Source organism: Heptranchias perlo, chromosome 24 (genome assembly GCF_035084215.1).
Source record: "Heptranchias perlo isolate sHepPer1 chromosome 24, sHepPer1.hap1, whole genome shotgun sequence".
Classification (NCBI taxonomy): domain Eukaryota; kingdom Metazoa; phylum Chordata; class Chondrichthyes; order Hexanchiformes; family Hexanchidae; genus Heptranchias; species Heptranchias perlo.
This window is the reverse complement of record NC_090348.1, coordinates 6,684,527-6,700,174: the sequence shown is the minus strand read 5'-3', so window position 1 is coordinate 6,700,174 and position 15,648 is coordinate 6,684,527. Positions and strand designations below refer to the sequence as shown.

Genomic DNA, 15,648 nt, shown 5'->3' with positions numbered 1-15,648 from the left:
GCTTAAATCTATCTGACACGATGAAGGCTGTTGGTCTCCATTGTCCCACACCCCTAAAGAAAAACAACTGGCAGTCTCCTCTCCCCACCGGTCCCTCATTCTCCCCTCCTGACCTGTTCCACAATTAACCTCACGATCGTTCCCCGGTCACAGCTGCCCACCTGCCCTCTTTGGGCAGCTGGTGACTGTGAGGGGGTTTGGGGGCATAGTGGGGAAGGAGTGTGAAGTCAGAGGCACAGTCCAGGGGCTGAGGAGAGTGCAGTGATTCTCTGCTGACCCAGCGGGAACACCACCGCACGTCCTTCTTCAGAACTTTATCTTGTGTTTTTTTTTGAAAAGGAAGGTGGAGATTAAACTGGCGTACTAAGTACATAAGCAAAGCAACATAAAATAATAATCAAGGTCACCAATTCACAATTTCCACAAAAATTATGCACATTGTTACAGAATTCGAGCCCAAAAGAAATACCAGTAACGTTCCCAGAATAATATCTAATGAAAATGCCATTTGACTGTCTCAACATCGTAAATCAGTGGCTCTGATACATAGAATCATAGAAAGGTTACAGCACGGAAGGAGGCCATTCGGCCCATTGAGTCCGCGCCAGCTCTATGCAAGAGCAATCCAGCTAGTCCCACTCCCCCGCCCTTTCCCCGTAGCCCTGCAAATTTTTTCCTTTCAATTACTTATCCAGTTCCCTTTTGAAGGCCATGATTGAATCTGCCTCAACCACCTCCTCAGGCAGTGCATTCCAGATCCTAACCACTCGCTGTGTAAAAGTTTTTCCTCATGTCTCCTGTGGATCTTTTGCCAATCACCTTAAATCTACGTCCTCTAGTTCTTAACCCTTCCGCCAATGGGAATAGTTTCTCTCTATCTACTCTGTCTAGACCAATTATAAAGAACTTGCATTTATATAGCGCCTTCCACCACCTCAGGACATCCCAAAGCACTTTACAGCCAATGAATTACTTTTGAAGTATGGTCACTGTTGTAATATAGGAAACGCAGCAGCCAATTTGCACACAGCAAGATCCCACAAACAGCAATGAGATAATAACCAGATAATCTGTTGTGGGATAAATATTGGCCAGGACTCCCTGGAAAACTCCCCTGCTCTTCTTCCAATTGTGCCATTGCAACTTTTACATCCACCTGAGAGGGCAGACAGGGCCTCGGTTTAACAACTCATGCAAGACGGCACCTCCTGACACTGCAGCACTCCCTCAGAACTGCACTGGAGAGCCAGCCTGGATTTTGTGTTCACAGTTCTGGAGTGGGGCTTGAACCCACAATGTTCTGACTCAAAGGCGAGAGTGCTACCACTGAGCCACAGCTGACGCACTACAATATGTCTCCTCCAATTCACCTTGAGCAGCACCGCAGCAAATCCACTTCTTTATAAAATAATGTCCTCCGAGTTCCTGTGAACAAAGCTAAGGGAGACCAACAACAACAACAACTTGCATTTATATAGTGCCTTTAGCATAGAAAACCATCCCAAGGATTCATATAGCTTTCTTTTTAAATTATTAATAATTCCCGGGATATGGGCATTGCTGGGAAGGCCGGCATTTATTGCCCATCCCTAGATCCCCTTGAGAAGGTGGTGGTGAGCCGCCGCCTTGAACCGCTGCAGTCCGTGTGGTGAAGGTTCTCCCACAGTGCTGTTGGGAAGGGAGTTCCAGGACTTTGACCCAGTGACAGTAATAAAATGATACGTGTGTGTGCAGATCCTGTCTGTCGTGTCATGCTTCTGCGTCGCAGTTACGGACAACAACAACTTGCATTTATGTAGTGCCTTTAACGTAGCAAAACGTCTCGAGGCTCTTCACAGGAGCGTCATCAGTTAGAATTTGACACCGAGCCGCATAGAGATATTCAGACAGATTAGGACAGATGACCGAAAGCTTGGTCAAAGAGGTAGGTTTTAAGGAGCATCTTAAAGGAGGTGAGAGAGATAGTGAGGCGGAGAGGTTCTGGAAGGGAATTCCAGAGTTTACGGCCTAGACGGCTGTAGGCACGGCCGCCAATGGTGAGGCGAAGGAAATTGGAGATGCACGAGACCAGAATTGGAGGGATGCGGAGTTCTCAGAGGGCTGTAGGGCTGGAGGAGGTACAGAGATAGGGAGGGGCGAGGCCCTGGAGGAATTTGAACATAAGGATTTTTAAATCTTGGTGTTGCTGGACCAGGAGCCAGTGTAGATCAGCGAGCACAGGGGTGATGGGTGAACGGAATTTGTTCGAAGAATAGGAACGTAGGAACAGGAGTGGGCCATTCAGCCTCTCGAGGCAGGGTGAGGTCAATCAGAATCTAATTACTATTTATGCTGCAACTCAGAATCCAGGATAAAACATCTGGATTTCTTATCCCTTTTTAAAAGAAAAAGTATGATTTTTTTTATGTCACGGGCTGCGGATATTCTGAACCCTGTCCATTCCGTTGGTGAAGAAGCTTCTCGCTGCTTTCCATTTCTCCTTTCTTCAAAAAAAAAAGCTTGTTGGAAGAAGTATTTAAAGTACCCCTTTAGAGCACTGCGTTCAGTTCTGGGCACCGCACCTCAGGAAGGATATATTGGCCTTGGAGGGGGTGCAGCGCAGTTTCACCAAAATTATACCGGGGCTAAAAGGGTTAAATTACGACGGCAGGTTGCATAGACTAGGTTTGTATTCCCTTGAATTTAGAAGGTTGAGTGGTGATCTATTTGAGGGTTTAAAATGATAAAGGGATTAGATAGAGAGAAACTATTTTCTCTGGTGGGGGGAGTCCAGAACAAGGGGGCATAACCTTAAAATTAGAGCTAGGTCATTCAGGGGTGATGTCAGGAAGCACTTCTTCATGCAAAGGGTAGTGGAAATCTGGAACTTGCTCCCCCCAGAAAGCTGTTGAGGCTGGGGGTCAATTGAAAATTTCAAAACTGAGTTTGATAGATTTTTGTTAGTTAAGGGTATCAAGTAATACGGAGCAAAGACGGGTAAATGGAGTTGAGGTACAGATCAGCCATGATCTAATTGAATGGCAGAGCAGGCTCGAGGGGCTGAATGGCCTCCTCCTGTTCCTATGTTCTTAAATATAACTGCAGAGATGGCATCAGGATCTGACTAGTTCCTGGAATGTGATTAACCTCTCGTTCTACAATCTGATTGCTTGCAGGGACCCTACAACACCACAGCACATGGGATGAAAAGACTCAAAACTTTTAATATATAGATTATTCACTTTCATTCGCAGTTCCATATTTGTCTCTTACAGATGCTACATTGAACTAGCTGCACTGGGGGAATCTTTGTTTCTTGCCGTCCCTTTCATTGTGGGTTGGTTTGCAGACTAATCATGAAATTGTTTCTTGTCCCACTGAGTATTTCTCTGCACCAATGATCCATCTGCTGTTTCGAAACCACTGGCAATCAATTTGTGCCCGAGAAATCCACAAATAAATATGTCCAATTAACCGACATCTGCTTTAGTCAGCAAAGTGCTTGAAGACAATGGCCAATAAATAGAGTTACTGTGAGAAATGCTCGCTTTCATTCAACACAGCATAACACCAGGGTTTAGATTGTAGCTTGTTGGTACATGCTTGTTAATTATGGTTGATAAAGGAGAACTGATGCATTGTGCCAACATTAACCAGCTTAAAATCTTAATTCGGATGGAAGGCTTTGAATTGTTAGACCTTCAGCTAATCTCTTTCCTTGTGCTTCTAAGTAACTCAGCAGTACCGTGCAATTCTGTAATGTACCAAATACGTGACTGCAACCTCAGTTTTAAAATTTACTGATTTCGCTTTTGAATAAATTGGGGTTTGTGAAGGTTGTATCAGTTGTCTGTCGGAAAGTGGTTTGAAAAAAAGACTTGCACTTACATGGCGCCTTTCGTGACCTCGGGACGTCCCAAAGCTCTTTACAACCAATGAAGTACTTTTGAAGTGTGGTCACTGTTGTAATGTAGAAAACGTGGCAATTTGCACACAGCAAGATCCCACAGTAATCTTTTTTTTCTAGTCATATTGGTTATAAGTCATAAGGGATAAATATTGGCCAGGACCCTAGGGAGAACTCCTCTGCACTTCTTTGACTAGTGCTGTGGGATCTTTTACGTCCACCTGAGAGGTCAGACGGGACCTCGGTTTAATGTCGCATCCCACTCCCTCAGGGATGCACTGGGAGTGTCCAGCTAGATTTTGTGCTCAAGTCTCTAGAGTGGGACTTGAACCCACAACCTTCTGACTCAGAGGCGAGAGTGCTACCCACTGAGACACGGCTGACACATTGGAGGCAAAGCATGAGCTGTCCTAACAGCTACTGAAAACTCTCCTGGGAAACTGCGCAAGCACTCCCTTTATCAGTGTATGAAAAGCTGCACTCGTATTGGTGGAATTTTCTAAAAGTCAAAAATAACCTGGAGCAGTTTTATTATATTTTAGACTTTTATTTTCCAATCCTTTTTTTTTTATATAGGACGAACTGGTCGCTACACACTCATCGAAAAATGGAGGGAAACGGAGCGACATCTAGCACCACACGAGAATCCACTAGTCGCCCTGAATAAATGGGGACAGTATGCCAGTGATGTGCAGTTAATACTACGTCGTACAGGCCCGTCACTGAGCGAACGACCTACATCGGACAGTGTCGGTCGCGTGCCAGAGAGAACTTTATATCGACAAAGCCTTCCGCCACTGGCTAAGCTGAGGCCCCAAAACGACAGATCTTTAAAAAGGAAAGAACCTAAAAGGAAGTCCTTGACCTTCACAGGATGCCCCAAAGGGTTCATTGACATTTTTGGTAAGGGTAAGGAATCGGAGATCAAGCACCAAGTTCTCAACTCCAGAACCACAGCAGAGGAGTTCAAGAAACTGGTTCTCCTGCAGAAGGAGAAGCTTCACACTCTAGAGAGGCAACTGGAGTCTAGTAAGGTGGAAATGAAATATTGGGAGGGGAAGGCAAATTTCAGAATCGAGGAAGAAATTCTGAGGTTGGGCCAAAGAATCAAAAAGAATGAAATCGAGATTGAGGAAGAAGAATTCTGGGAGAATGAGTGGCAAATAGAACAGGAAAATGAGAAGCAGCTGAAGGACCAGCTGGAGGAGGTGAAGCTGAGGATCGAGGAATGTGAGGATAAGCTGAAGGACTACACGCGCAAAGTTCAGAAGATAGAGAACGGCATCGAAAGTGAGAAGCTTCAGCAGGAGCTGCGAGGGTCGCAAGTCAATGAGGAGGAGGTTAAAGGGAATCTTATTAAAATCAAAGGAGATATCGAGCTCAAGTGTCAACATAGCGCAAGGTTGCAGAACAGCCTACGGGCTGTAGAAAGGACTTTGGGACATGCCAATAAAAAGCTTCAGGTAACACAACTGATTATTCTACAATCTGCGCCCACAAAAATAGTACAAGGAACGTGTATGGAATTTGAGTGCTTAGGATCTCAGAGAACACCTGTAGCCTCACTGGATTAGGAATCCTTTTCACTTTAATTAAAAGGTTTATATATTTTAATGCAGGATATATATATATTATATTTTTAAAGAATAATGCTCACTCAGCACTGGCCACTTGGAAAGGAGGAGGGAGAGTGTGAAACAAGACTGAATTTAACTCCATTAGGGACCAACAGCACAGCCTGCTCTCCAGAGATCTTTCAGCAGACAGTGCAGTGTCCTGAATTTTTTTTTAAAAAACTTATTCTCAGTGCATTTATTGTCCCTCCCTCCAACAACTGAGTGGCCACCTCAAACGGCATTAATAGTCAGCCTCATAGTGTGGGAGCAGTAAAGGACGGCAGGTTTCCTCTCCTGAAGGACATTAGTGAACCAGTTGGGTTTTTAACGACAATCCGGCAGCTTTACTGGTCATTTATCTTTCCCAATGCCAGCCTACAAATTACCAGATCGATTTCACAACTTAGGATCATAGGAACAAGAGGAGGCCATTCAGCCCCTCGATCCTGTTCCGCCATTCAATTAGATCATGGCCGACCTGTATCTTAACTCCATCTACCCGCCTTGGTTCCATATCCCTTAATACCCTTACTTAACAAAACTCCATCAATCTCAGTTTTGAAATTTTCAATTGACCCCCAGCCTCAACAGCTTTTTGGGGGAGAGAGTTCCAGATTTCCACTCCCCTTTGTGTGAAGAAGTGCTTCCTGACATCACGATCGGCCTGGCTCTAATTTTAAGATTATGCCCCCTTGTTACAAACTCCCCCACCAGAGGAAATAGTTTCTCTCTATCCACCCTATCAAATCCTTCTAATCATCTTAAACACCTCAATTAGATCACCCCTTAATCTTCTATACCATGGTGGGATTTGAACTCATGACATCTGGGTTGCTCGTCTAGTACCAGAACTACTAGGCCCCTGTACCCCATTTAGTGGTTGCCATAATCATGGCCCTGGCAAATTAAAAGAATTTGTACCAGTCTTTAAAATCTATTTTTGAATCAAATTAAAACTTCAGTTGTTTCTTTTAACGTGCCAAATATAGTTTGGGTGTAATTAATTCAAAGTTGCCTCTTGCACGGAAAAACAAAACTGAATTGAGCAACTTAAATAAAATGGAAATATAAAGAAAAGCTAAAAAAAATTCAAATTAGTGATTAATTCGAATTAACCAATTTTGAATTCAGAATAGACTGTTTCCCCTTTCTCTTGTTCCAAACATTTACAGAATTTGAGAGAGTAAAAAAACATCTAGAAACATTTAAGGGTTTTCATTATATCAACCTGAACTCAGGGCCTCAAATATAAGAGAGTCACTAATAAATCCAATAACAAATTCAGGAGAAACTTCTTTAGCCAGAGAGTGGTGAGAATGTGGAACTCACTACCACAAGGAGTAGTTGAGGCGAATAACATAGATGCATTTAAGGGGAAGCTAGATAAACACATGAGGGAGAAAGGAATAGAAGGATATGTTTTTAAGACGAGATGAAATAAGTTGGGAAGAGGCTTGTGTGGAGCATAAACACCGACATAGACCTGTTGGGCCAAATGGCCTGTTTCTGTCTGTAAACTCTGATTCTATGATGTCAGTTTTTAATATATGGTGAGATTGGAGTCAAAATACTCTCGGTAAAAGTGTGTACATTGGTCATTTGATCTCTGAAATACAATAAAATTATTTAATAAAGCTGATCACCTAATCAAGAAGAGCTGGCAGCGTGCGTGACAAGTGTCAGTGACGTTACCAGAACCGTTCAAGACCACACTTCAATATAAGTTACATCTTTGTAACTTAATTTCCATCTTAACTTATTATAAAGTGAATACATGAGGAGCCATGGGAATTACCTGTATTCACTTGTGCTGCTAATTGTAACTCATTCTGACCCTTGTCATTCTTGCAGTTACGTTAACCCATTCATAATCTCAGAATCTTCATATGTCCTGCACTGAAAATATTGATTACAAATGCAATAAGCATTATACATACTTAATGTTTTTGGATGTCTTGCACATTTTCCTAAATAATTTGATATTCTCTATCCCCCTCCTCCCCAAACAATACGGTAATGATTGGGTTATTAGTTACCACGAATGCTGCAAGAAGTCTCATCAACGAGCGTGTAACTCACTCCCAGTTGATGAATAAAGGTTTATAATATACAAAAGGGCAACAGAGTTGAGAGAGAGAGACACGTGTCAGAAACTTGCTCCACAGGGCCACCTAGTGGCCAGAATTTGTTAACTACACTGTGACCCATTGACACGGCAAAATTGAATGGGGAAAAAGTTGACATAGCAATTTGCAATGGTGAATGTTGACACAAAAGCAGGACCAAAAATAGTGACAAAAGAAAGTAAGGTTTGTGGACAGTAAGTGTGCATCCTATTGCAATCTATAGATATTCCACAGGGTAGTCCCTGTGTTGCTACTTTGCATACCCTTCTATTTGTAAAATATCAATTTAATTATGTTCCTCTAGTGCTTAAAATTGGAAATAAGACTCTTTGATTTCTGAAAGAGTTGTGCAACTGTTTGGTTTGTAAGTAAGGCTAATAGATCGGGATCGAGATAGGCAAGTAAAGTGTTTCTCTAGTTTATTGGTTTGTTTCCACATATCCATTCCAAAACTGTACAAATCTCGCCTGTCCCAACAGGAGAAAGAACTGGAGCTGGAGCAGCTGACCAAAGAGCTACGGCAAGTGAACCTTCAACAGTTCATTCAACAGACTGGAACAAAGGTCACGGTGCTGCCCGCTGAACCTACCGATGAGGAACAGCCTCCACCCCAAAAGAGAGGTGAAGCATTGTTTGTGTTTCAGTTACTTTTGCTGTAATTACAACATGGAAACGGGCCGTTCGGCCCATCTAGTCCATGTTGGTGTTTATCCTCCACATGGGCAGCATCCTAGTCCCATGTGCTCGATCCCTTTATCCTTCCTTGCCTTCAACCATCTATCGAATCTGTTGTTAAATGTTGACATGGTCTCTGCTTCAAACAGTAACTCTGGGAGTGCATTCCGCAGTCTCACAACCCTCTGTGTGTGAAATAAAAGAGTTTCTCTTGCTCTCTGTCCTCAGTCTCTTACATTTAATCTTATGTCTAAGTCCCCATGTCTATATCTCTTACATTTAATCTTGCGTCTCTCTCCCATCTCTTTGTAATTTTAAAAACCTCTATCAAATCCCAGTCTTAATCTCCTCTGTAATGGAAACATCTCCAGTTTTTCAACTCTTCATATTTATAGTTCCTCATACCAGGCAGCGTCCTGGTGAATCTGTGCTGTACCCTCGCTATTGCCTCAACATCCTTCCTATAGGGTGGAGCCCAGAACTGCATTTCTTTAACCGTAGCCTTACTAAAGTTTTCTACAGATTCACCATTACGTCTCAACTTTCATATTCTACACTCTTGCCATGAAACCCAGTATTCTGTTAGCTTTTTGTGGCCGTATCCATTCGAGGTGCTGCTTTTAATGTCTTGTGAACTTGAACCCCCAAATCTCTGCTCTCCTACATCACCCAGACTCCCGCGTTCAAAATATAATTACTACTTCTTTTAACCAAAATGCACCATCTCACGTTTACTGATACCGAATTCCATCCACCACTTTTTTTGCCTGTTCATCCATCTGATCAGTATCCTCTAGCAGCTCCCCTTGGTCCTGACAATTATTTCCTATGCCTCCTATTTCAGGATCATCCGCAAATTTGAACACCATTCAGTCTAGCACTGTATCCAAATCATTGATGTACACAGCGATGTAAGCGATCCCAGAACAGCCCCCTGTGGGACACCGCTACAAACTTCCAACCACTCCGAGAATGTCCTTAACTCCTATTCTCGTTCCCTCCCTTCCATCCCGTTTTAATCCAATTTCCTACTCTTCCCCTGCTTTTTTGCATGTTTTCAAAAAGCATTCTAGATGTAAAAATATTGTTTTAATGCAGTGAACCGTTTACAGCATGATCATTAGAAATTGCACATGATATGCTGCATAAAGGGGTGTGTTCGATTATGGGCTGCTTTGCATGGTTCCTCTGTGACTGCCGGTTTGGCTCAGTTGGTAGCAATTTAACCTCGAGTTAGAAGGTTGTGGAATCGAGTCCCAATGTGGACTTGAACGTCTAATCTCGGCTGACACTTCAGTGCAGTACTGAAGGAGTTCTACATTATAGAATCAGAGGAGACCATTCGGCCCATCATGCCTGTGCTGGCTCTTTGAAAGAGCTATCCAATTAGTCCCATTCACCCGCCCTTTCCCCATAGCCCTGCAAATGTTTCCTTTTCAAGTTTATATCCAATTCTCTTTTGAAACTTACTGTACAATCTGCTTCCACCACCCTTTCAGGCAGTGCATTCCAGATCATAACAGCTCACTGCGCAAAAAAAATTCTCCACGTCTCCCCTCTGGTTCTTTAGCCAATTAACTTAAATCCGTGTCCTCTGCTTACCATCCCTCCTACCAGTGGAAACAGTTTCTCCTTATTTACTCTATCAAAATGCTTCATGATTTTGAACACCTCTATTAAATCTCCCCTTAACCTTCTCTGCTCTAAGGAGAACAATTCCAGCTTCTCCAGTCTCTCCACTGGAGCCATCTTCTGGCTAAGATGTTAAACCAAAACTCCATCCACCTGCTCAAGTGAACACACAAGATCCCATAGGCAATATTGGAAGAGCAGGGAGTTCACCCAGTGTCCTGGCCAACATTCCTCCCTCGATGAACATCACGAACAACAGATTATCCGGTTATTCGTTCATTTGCTGTTCGTGGAATCTTGCTGTTGCATTTGCCTACAAGACCGCATCACTTCAAAAAGTGATCTAATTGTTGTAAATTATTAATGTTGGGTGTCAGACTGGGCTCAGTGGGCAGCTCGCTCACTTCGGAGTCAGAAGGTCGAGGGTTCAAGCCCCGCTCCATAGACTTGAGCACAGAATCTAAGCTGACACTCCAGTACTGAGGGAGTGCTGCACTGTCGGAGGTGCTGTCTTTCAGATGAGAGGTTAAACTGAGGCTCTATCTGCCCTTGCAGGTGAACGTAAACGATCCCTTGGCACTATTTCAGAGAAGAGCAGGGAAGTTCTCCCGGTGTTCTGACCAATATTTATCCCTCAACCAACATAACAAAAAAAAAAGATTATCTGGTCATTATCACATTGCTGTTTGTGGGACCTCGCTGTGCGCAAATTGGCTGCCGCATTTCCTACATAGTGACTACACTTCAACAATACTTCATTGGCTGTAAAGTGCTTTGAGACGTTTTGGGGTCGTGAAAGGCGCTATAGAAATGCAAGTTTTTTTTCTTATAAAAAGCTTTGGGATGTCCTGATAATATACTAAGTTCTTTCTAAAGAGGTCTCATCATACGGTGCATGCTTTGTGAGTTTACAGTACATTAACCTTCTTTGACTTTGAAGCTGACCAGTTTGTCAGTATGGTAGACATGGATTTTGGTAGCTGGGTGATTGTTACACACTTAGCCATGTAGTGAACATTTTTGTTCTTGGGATGTTGGCATTGCTGTCAAGACCAGCATTTATTGCCCATCCCTAGTTGCCCTGAGAAGGTGGTGGTGAGCCGCCTTCTTGAACCGCTGCAGTCCATGTGGTGAAGGTGTTCGGTACAGAACATCTAGCTGGAGTAGGTCCCATTTCTGTTGGATTTGGGCTTCCCAAAAACAAATTGCATTTATATAGCGCCTTTAACATAGTAAAACGTCCCAAGGCGCTTCACAGGAGCGTATTCAGACAAAGTTTGACACCGTGTCACATAAGGAGAATATTAGGACAGGTGACCAAAAGCTTGGTCAAAGAGTTAGGTTTTAAGGAACGACTTAATGGAGGAGAGAGAGGTGGAGAGGTTCAAGGAGGGAATTCCAGAGCTCAGGGCCTGGACAGCTGAAGGCAAGGCCGCCAATCATGGGGCGAAGGAAGTCAGGGATGCGCAAGAGGTCAGAATTGGAGGAACGCAGCGATCTCTGAGAGTTGTAGGAGGGCTGGAGGAGGTTACAGATTTTAAACATCACATCCTGTTCAGGAACCAACTTCTTGCAGATCACTGGTTTGTGGAATCAGTTTACGTATACCAGCGTCGGATAAGCACTGGATTGAATGTCGTTTCACGACTGGTTTTGTGTGAAATTATTTACACTGCGGACTTTAGTGTGCTTTGCACGTTTCTCTAATTAAAATATACTCAAAATGGTTAATTGTTGTGCCAGATAGTTTGTTTCAGGATATTGAATTAGTAACCAAAATAAATTAAACAGCATCTCATTGTAGAACAGTCGGTGCCTATAAGCTGTAACAGTGTTTTGTTTAAATGATCCATAAGGATGATATTGGTTTGCCCCAGTGTCACCAACAGAAAAAAACAAATTTGTACAACTACCCCCGCCACCCCTTGTTTTTAAAATGAGCTCAACCAATAAAGGAACTGAACCATAATATCAACTTTCACCAAAACAAAAGGAAATTTAGAAAGCTAAATCATATTATTGCTTGTGTCGATAAGAAACTCTTATACCCTGCGGTGCCGACCGGTCGCGGAATTCCCCGAGCGTACCGATGAACGCCACATGCTCCCTCTCCAGGGCCACCCGGGCACGGACAAGACTTGCGGCAGAGACGGGCAGCCAGAGAGACACCCACCCCCCCCCCCCCCCCCCCCCGCCAACCAGGCCGCGTCCTTCCTGGACCTATAGGTGGCCACCTTGGCCAGGCCCAGGAGCAGACCCATGAGAAGCTCCACTGACTTACCCGCTCCCCTCCCCCCTCCGCACCAGGTGGCCAACAGTAACTGTGTTACCGCTACCTATTACACTTGTCACGTTGTATAAGCTCGTAGCCTAATATTTTGAAAGCCTCAGGCGCAGATTATAGATTTCCAGCCTTTGGTTTTAAAGATGCATTTGTACATAAATTGCTGGTTTAAGGCCTGAGCACCTAGAGAAAGTTTTGGTAGAAAAATCTGGTGTCGCAGTATCTACTTTCCACCACAGGAGGGTGCCCTAGTTCACGGAATTGCTGAGGACCCAATGATCAATGTCGTCCTAAAGCAGAGTGCTCACAAACCAATGGTAATCATGAGGACACTTCTCAAATTAATTTTTATAAACATTGAGTTTTATGCCAATTTGAACACTGAAAAGATAGAGAGGCACTGGAGAAAGTGTAAATAAAGATTTACACAGATGATGCCAGAACTGAAAGGTTATAACCGTCAGGAAAGATCGAACAGGCTGGGACTCTTTAGAAAAGAGAAGGCTGAGGGGTGACCTGATCGAGGTCTTCAAAATTATGAAAGGGTTTGATAGGGTAGACATAGAGAAGATGTTTCCACTTGTTGGAGAGTCCAAAACTCTTGGCCATAAATATAAGATAGTCACTAATAAATCCAATAAGTAATTCAGGAGAAACTTCTTCACCCAGAGAGTGTTAACTATGTGGAACTCGCTACCACAAGGAGTAGTTGAGGTGAATAGCATAGATAAATTTAAGGGGAAGCTAGATAAACACATGAGGGAGAAAGAAATAGAAGGATATGTTGATGGGATTGATGAAGTAGGGGAGGGAAGAGGCTCGTGTGGAGTATAAACACCGGCACAGACCAGTTGGGCCGAATGGCCTATTTCTGTGCTGTATAATTTGATGTAATTCTATCTATGTTTGTACACATTGTACGGTTGTCACCTGAAATATTTTGTGTAACATGGCTTTATTGCTGCTTTTTCTTTCCCTCCTGCAGAGTCACCGACTCCGACGGGTTCACTGAAATGGCCCAGGTCTGCACGGCAGCTGCCCAGTAACTTGAGAATTCTTCAGAACCCGCTGATTTCGGGCTTTAACCCAGAGGGTATCTATGTATAACTACATACCTCCCAGCTACCGAACCATCCTCAGAGTTTCAAAAGTACCATACTCCTTACTTTCTGAAAGAGTCTGTCGGTGACTGGTAGCCACTTGTTTTAACAAGTTCATTGATTTATGTGCCTTGTGCACTAACAGTCTACACGACTTGAGCCATGAAACTACCAAGCCACTGATGCTGGGGGAGGGGGCAACTGTTGGAAGTGCAAGGCTGGCTGACCGAACAGCAGCGTGAATGTCTGTGTAAAGTTAACTAGTGCAAATCCACTATTTGTAGCGTGTCGATTCTGCTAACAGCAAATTTGTTTGGTTTTCGATCCAACTTGACAGATTATAAAACGGAAACAGAAGTTATTGTGGGAATTCTGGAGTGTAGGGAAAGGATTGCTGACTGGTGCGTTTTTGGTTGTGTTCATCCGAGGTTTTTTTTCAATCCGGTTCATTTGGAGTCCACCCCTCCCCTCCCCCCCCCCCCCCCCCCATGGGAAAAAAAAACAGGAAGTTGCTCAGTAATAAAGGTTAAAAATTCTTCTCAGTATTTCAAAATTGGGTCTGAATTTGTTTGCTGAGCTTTATCTGCACGCTCTGGTTACAGAAGAATATTACACCTCTTGTCTGGGACTTTACATGTCTTTTTAGAAGTTTCCTTGTGTAGTCGGCGAGCATTGCTAAGCGATGATGGAAACACAATTCAAAGAAAGCACCTTTTCTTTTCTAAAAAAAAAACAACTCTGGGTCTGTCCCGGTTTTGGTCCCAAAATGCCAAATATCCAATCTTGTCTAAAACAATTTTCAGGGGTTGTCTTTTGAATTTGTGGCTTGCATTCTGCATCGTACCTTTCGAGACTTGTAAATGAGGGCTGATTCCTGCACTGCTGCTGCGATCGTTTAACAGTTACTGGATACATGGACCCTCGTGATCAGTTCTGCCACTACAAGCCAACAGAAGGAGGTCTGTCTGCAGATAATAGAAATTAGTTTATATAAAAAGTAATTGCTGTTGTGTGCTCCCGACAAGTGAGCACATTAAAGCTGTTGATTCAAAGCCTAGCTTGCAATGTTTGCAAATTTCAATAAATCAGACACCCACACACACACACTGCTCATTACTAAAAATGGATCTGCATACTGATGAACAGGAATGTATATTTCAGTGAATCTGAAGTAGCACGTGGCTGGCTGATGTGGGGAATTATTATATTGGCCCAGGCAAAGGAAACTTGCCTGACTCCAAGTGTATTATGTATATAGTAAACAAAATATTTAGATCGTATTTTTGGCTACACTTCAGTGTATATTGGTATGTACAATTAATATAAGATTCTGTTTAATAACTGTACTTTTATATTATGCCAAGTGATTAAAATGAAAAATGGACAAATACACACAGTCTGAACACGTAATATTGTATTTCACTGTCCGGGAAGCTGGCAGGTGAGGCTGTTGGAACAATCATTCTGTAAATCCTATTTATTAAGTACCGTCGCTCTGAATTATACAAAGACTCACGTCACACTATATAGTTTCAAATGCAAGCATGCAATTATTGCTAAGTGTTAATATTTCAGTATTATCTGGTGCAAAGAAACGCACTGTAAAACAAAATAGATTTTTACCATGCTTTCTTTTCATCGCTTAAAATTGTAACATTGTGAATTTTAAACTGCATTGTTCTGAACCATAATATTCTGCTAATATGAAATGCAGAGTAGAATAAACTTCATGCCCTTGAATGAAAATGCAGTATGTCTATCTGTATAACTGGAAGTCTTGCATTAAGTGCCTGTCGCACCTTAAATCTGTACGTCGTACTTAATGTCTACGTCACACCCAGAATGTCTCACATTTTCTGATTGCCTTAAGTAATCAGTTAAGCATGCTGATTTGCTCAAATATCTTAACAGGTAGGAAAAGCTACCGGTATTCTGTCATGAACAGGGGGACGGTGGTGCAGTGGTTACCTTACTGGACTAGTGATCCAGAGAACAGGAGTTCAAATCATGGCTGAGAATTTGAATTCAGCTTTTTTAAAAAAAAAAGAGCTGGAAATAAAAAGCTGGAAACGGTAAAAAGTGTCCATGAAGCTGCCAGATTGTCTTAAAAACTCAACTGGTTCACTGATGTCCTATAGGGAAGGAAACCTGGTCTGGGACTCCAGTCCCACACCAATGTGGTTGGCTCTTAACTGCCCTCTGAAGTGCTTGCCAGCGACGCCCATATCCCGAGAATGAACTTTTAAAAACCTGCACAAAACTAAATACTTAAAGCACTTTCTTAAAGCAAGCTATCTGGAAGCACCAACTTCCATTTATTGAAGCCATT

General features: G+C 42.9%; 1 protein-coding gene across 6 annotated transcripts in view; it reads left to right on the top strand.

The window, feature by feature from the left end:
* Positions 1-14,709, top strand: part of rassf8b (Ras association domain family member 8b) — an 85,474-nt gene extending 70,765 nt beyond the window's left edge. For all 6 annotated transcript variants that reach the window (XM_068004679.1, XM_068004680.1, XM_068004678.1 and 3 more), the window contains 3 exons: positions 4,463-5,349; positions 8,108-8,249; positions 13,205-14,709. In XM_068004679.1, the coding sequence (XP_067860780.1) occupies positions 4,463-5,349; positions 8,108-8,249; positions 13,205-13,326 (1,151 nt within the window). In that variant the 3' untranslated portion in view covers positions 13,327-14,709. The remainder of the gene's footprint in view (positions 1-4,462; positions 5,350-8,107; positions 8,250-13,204) is intronic.
* Positions 14,710-15,648: the final 939 nt, after the last annotated feature.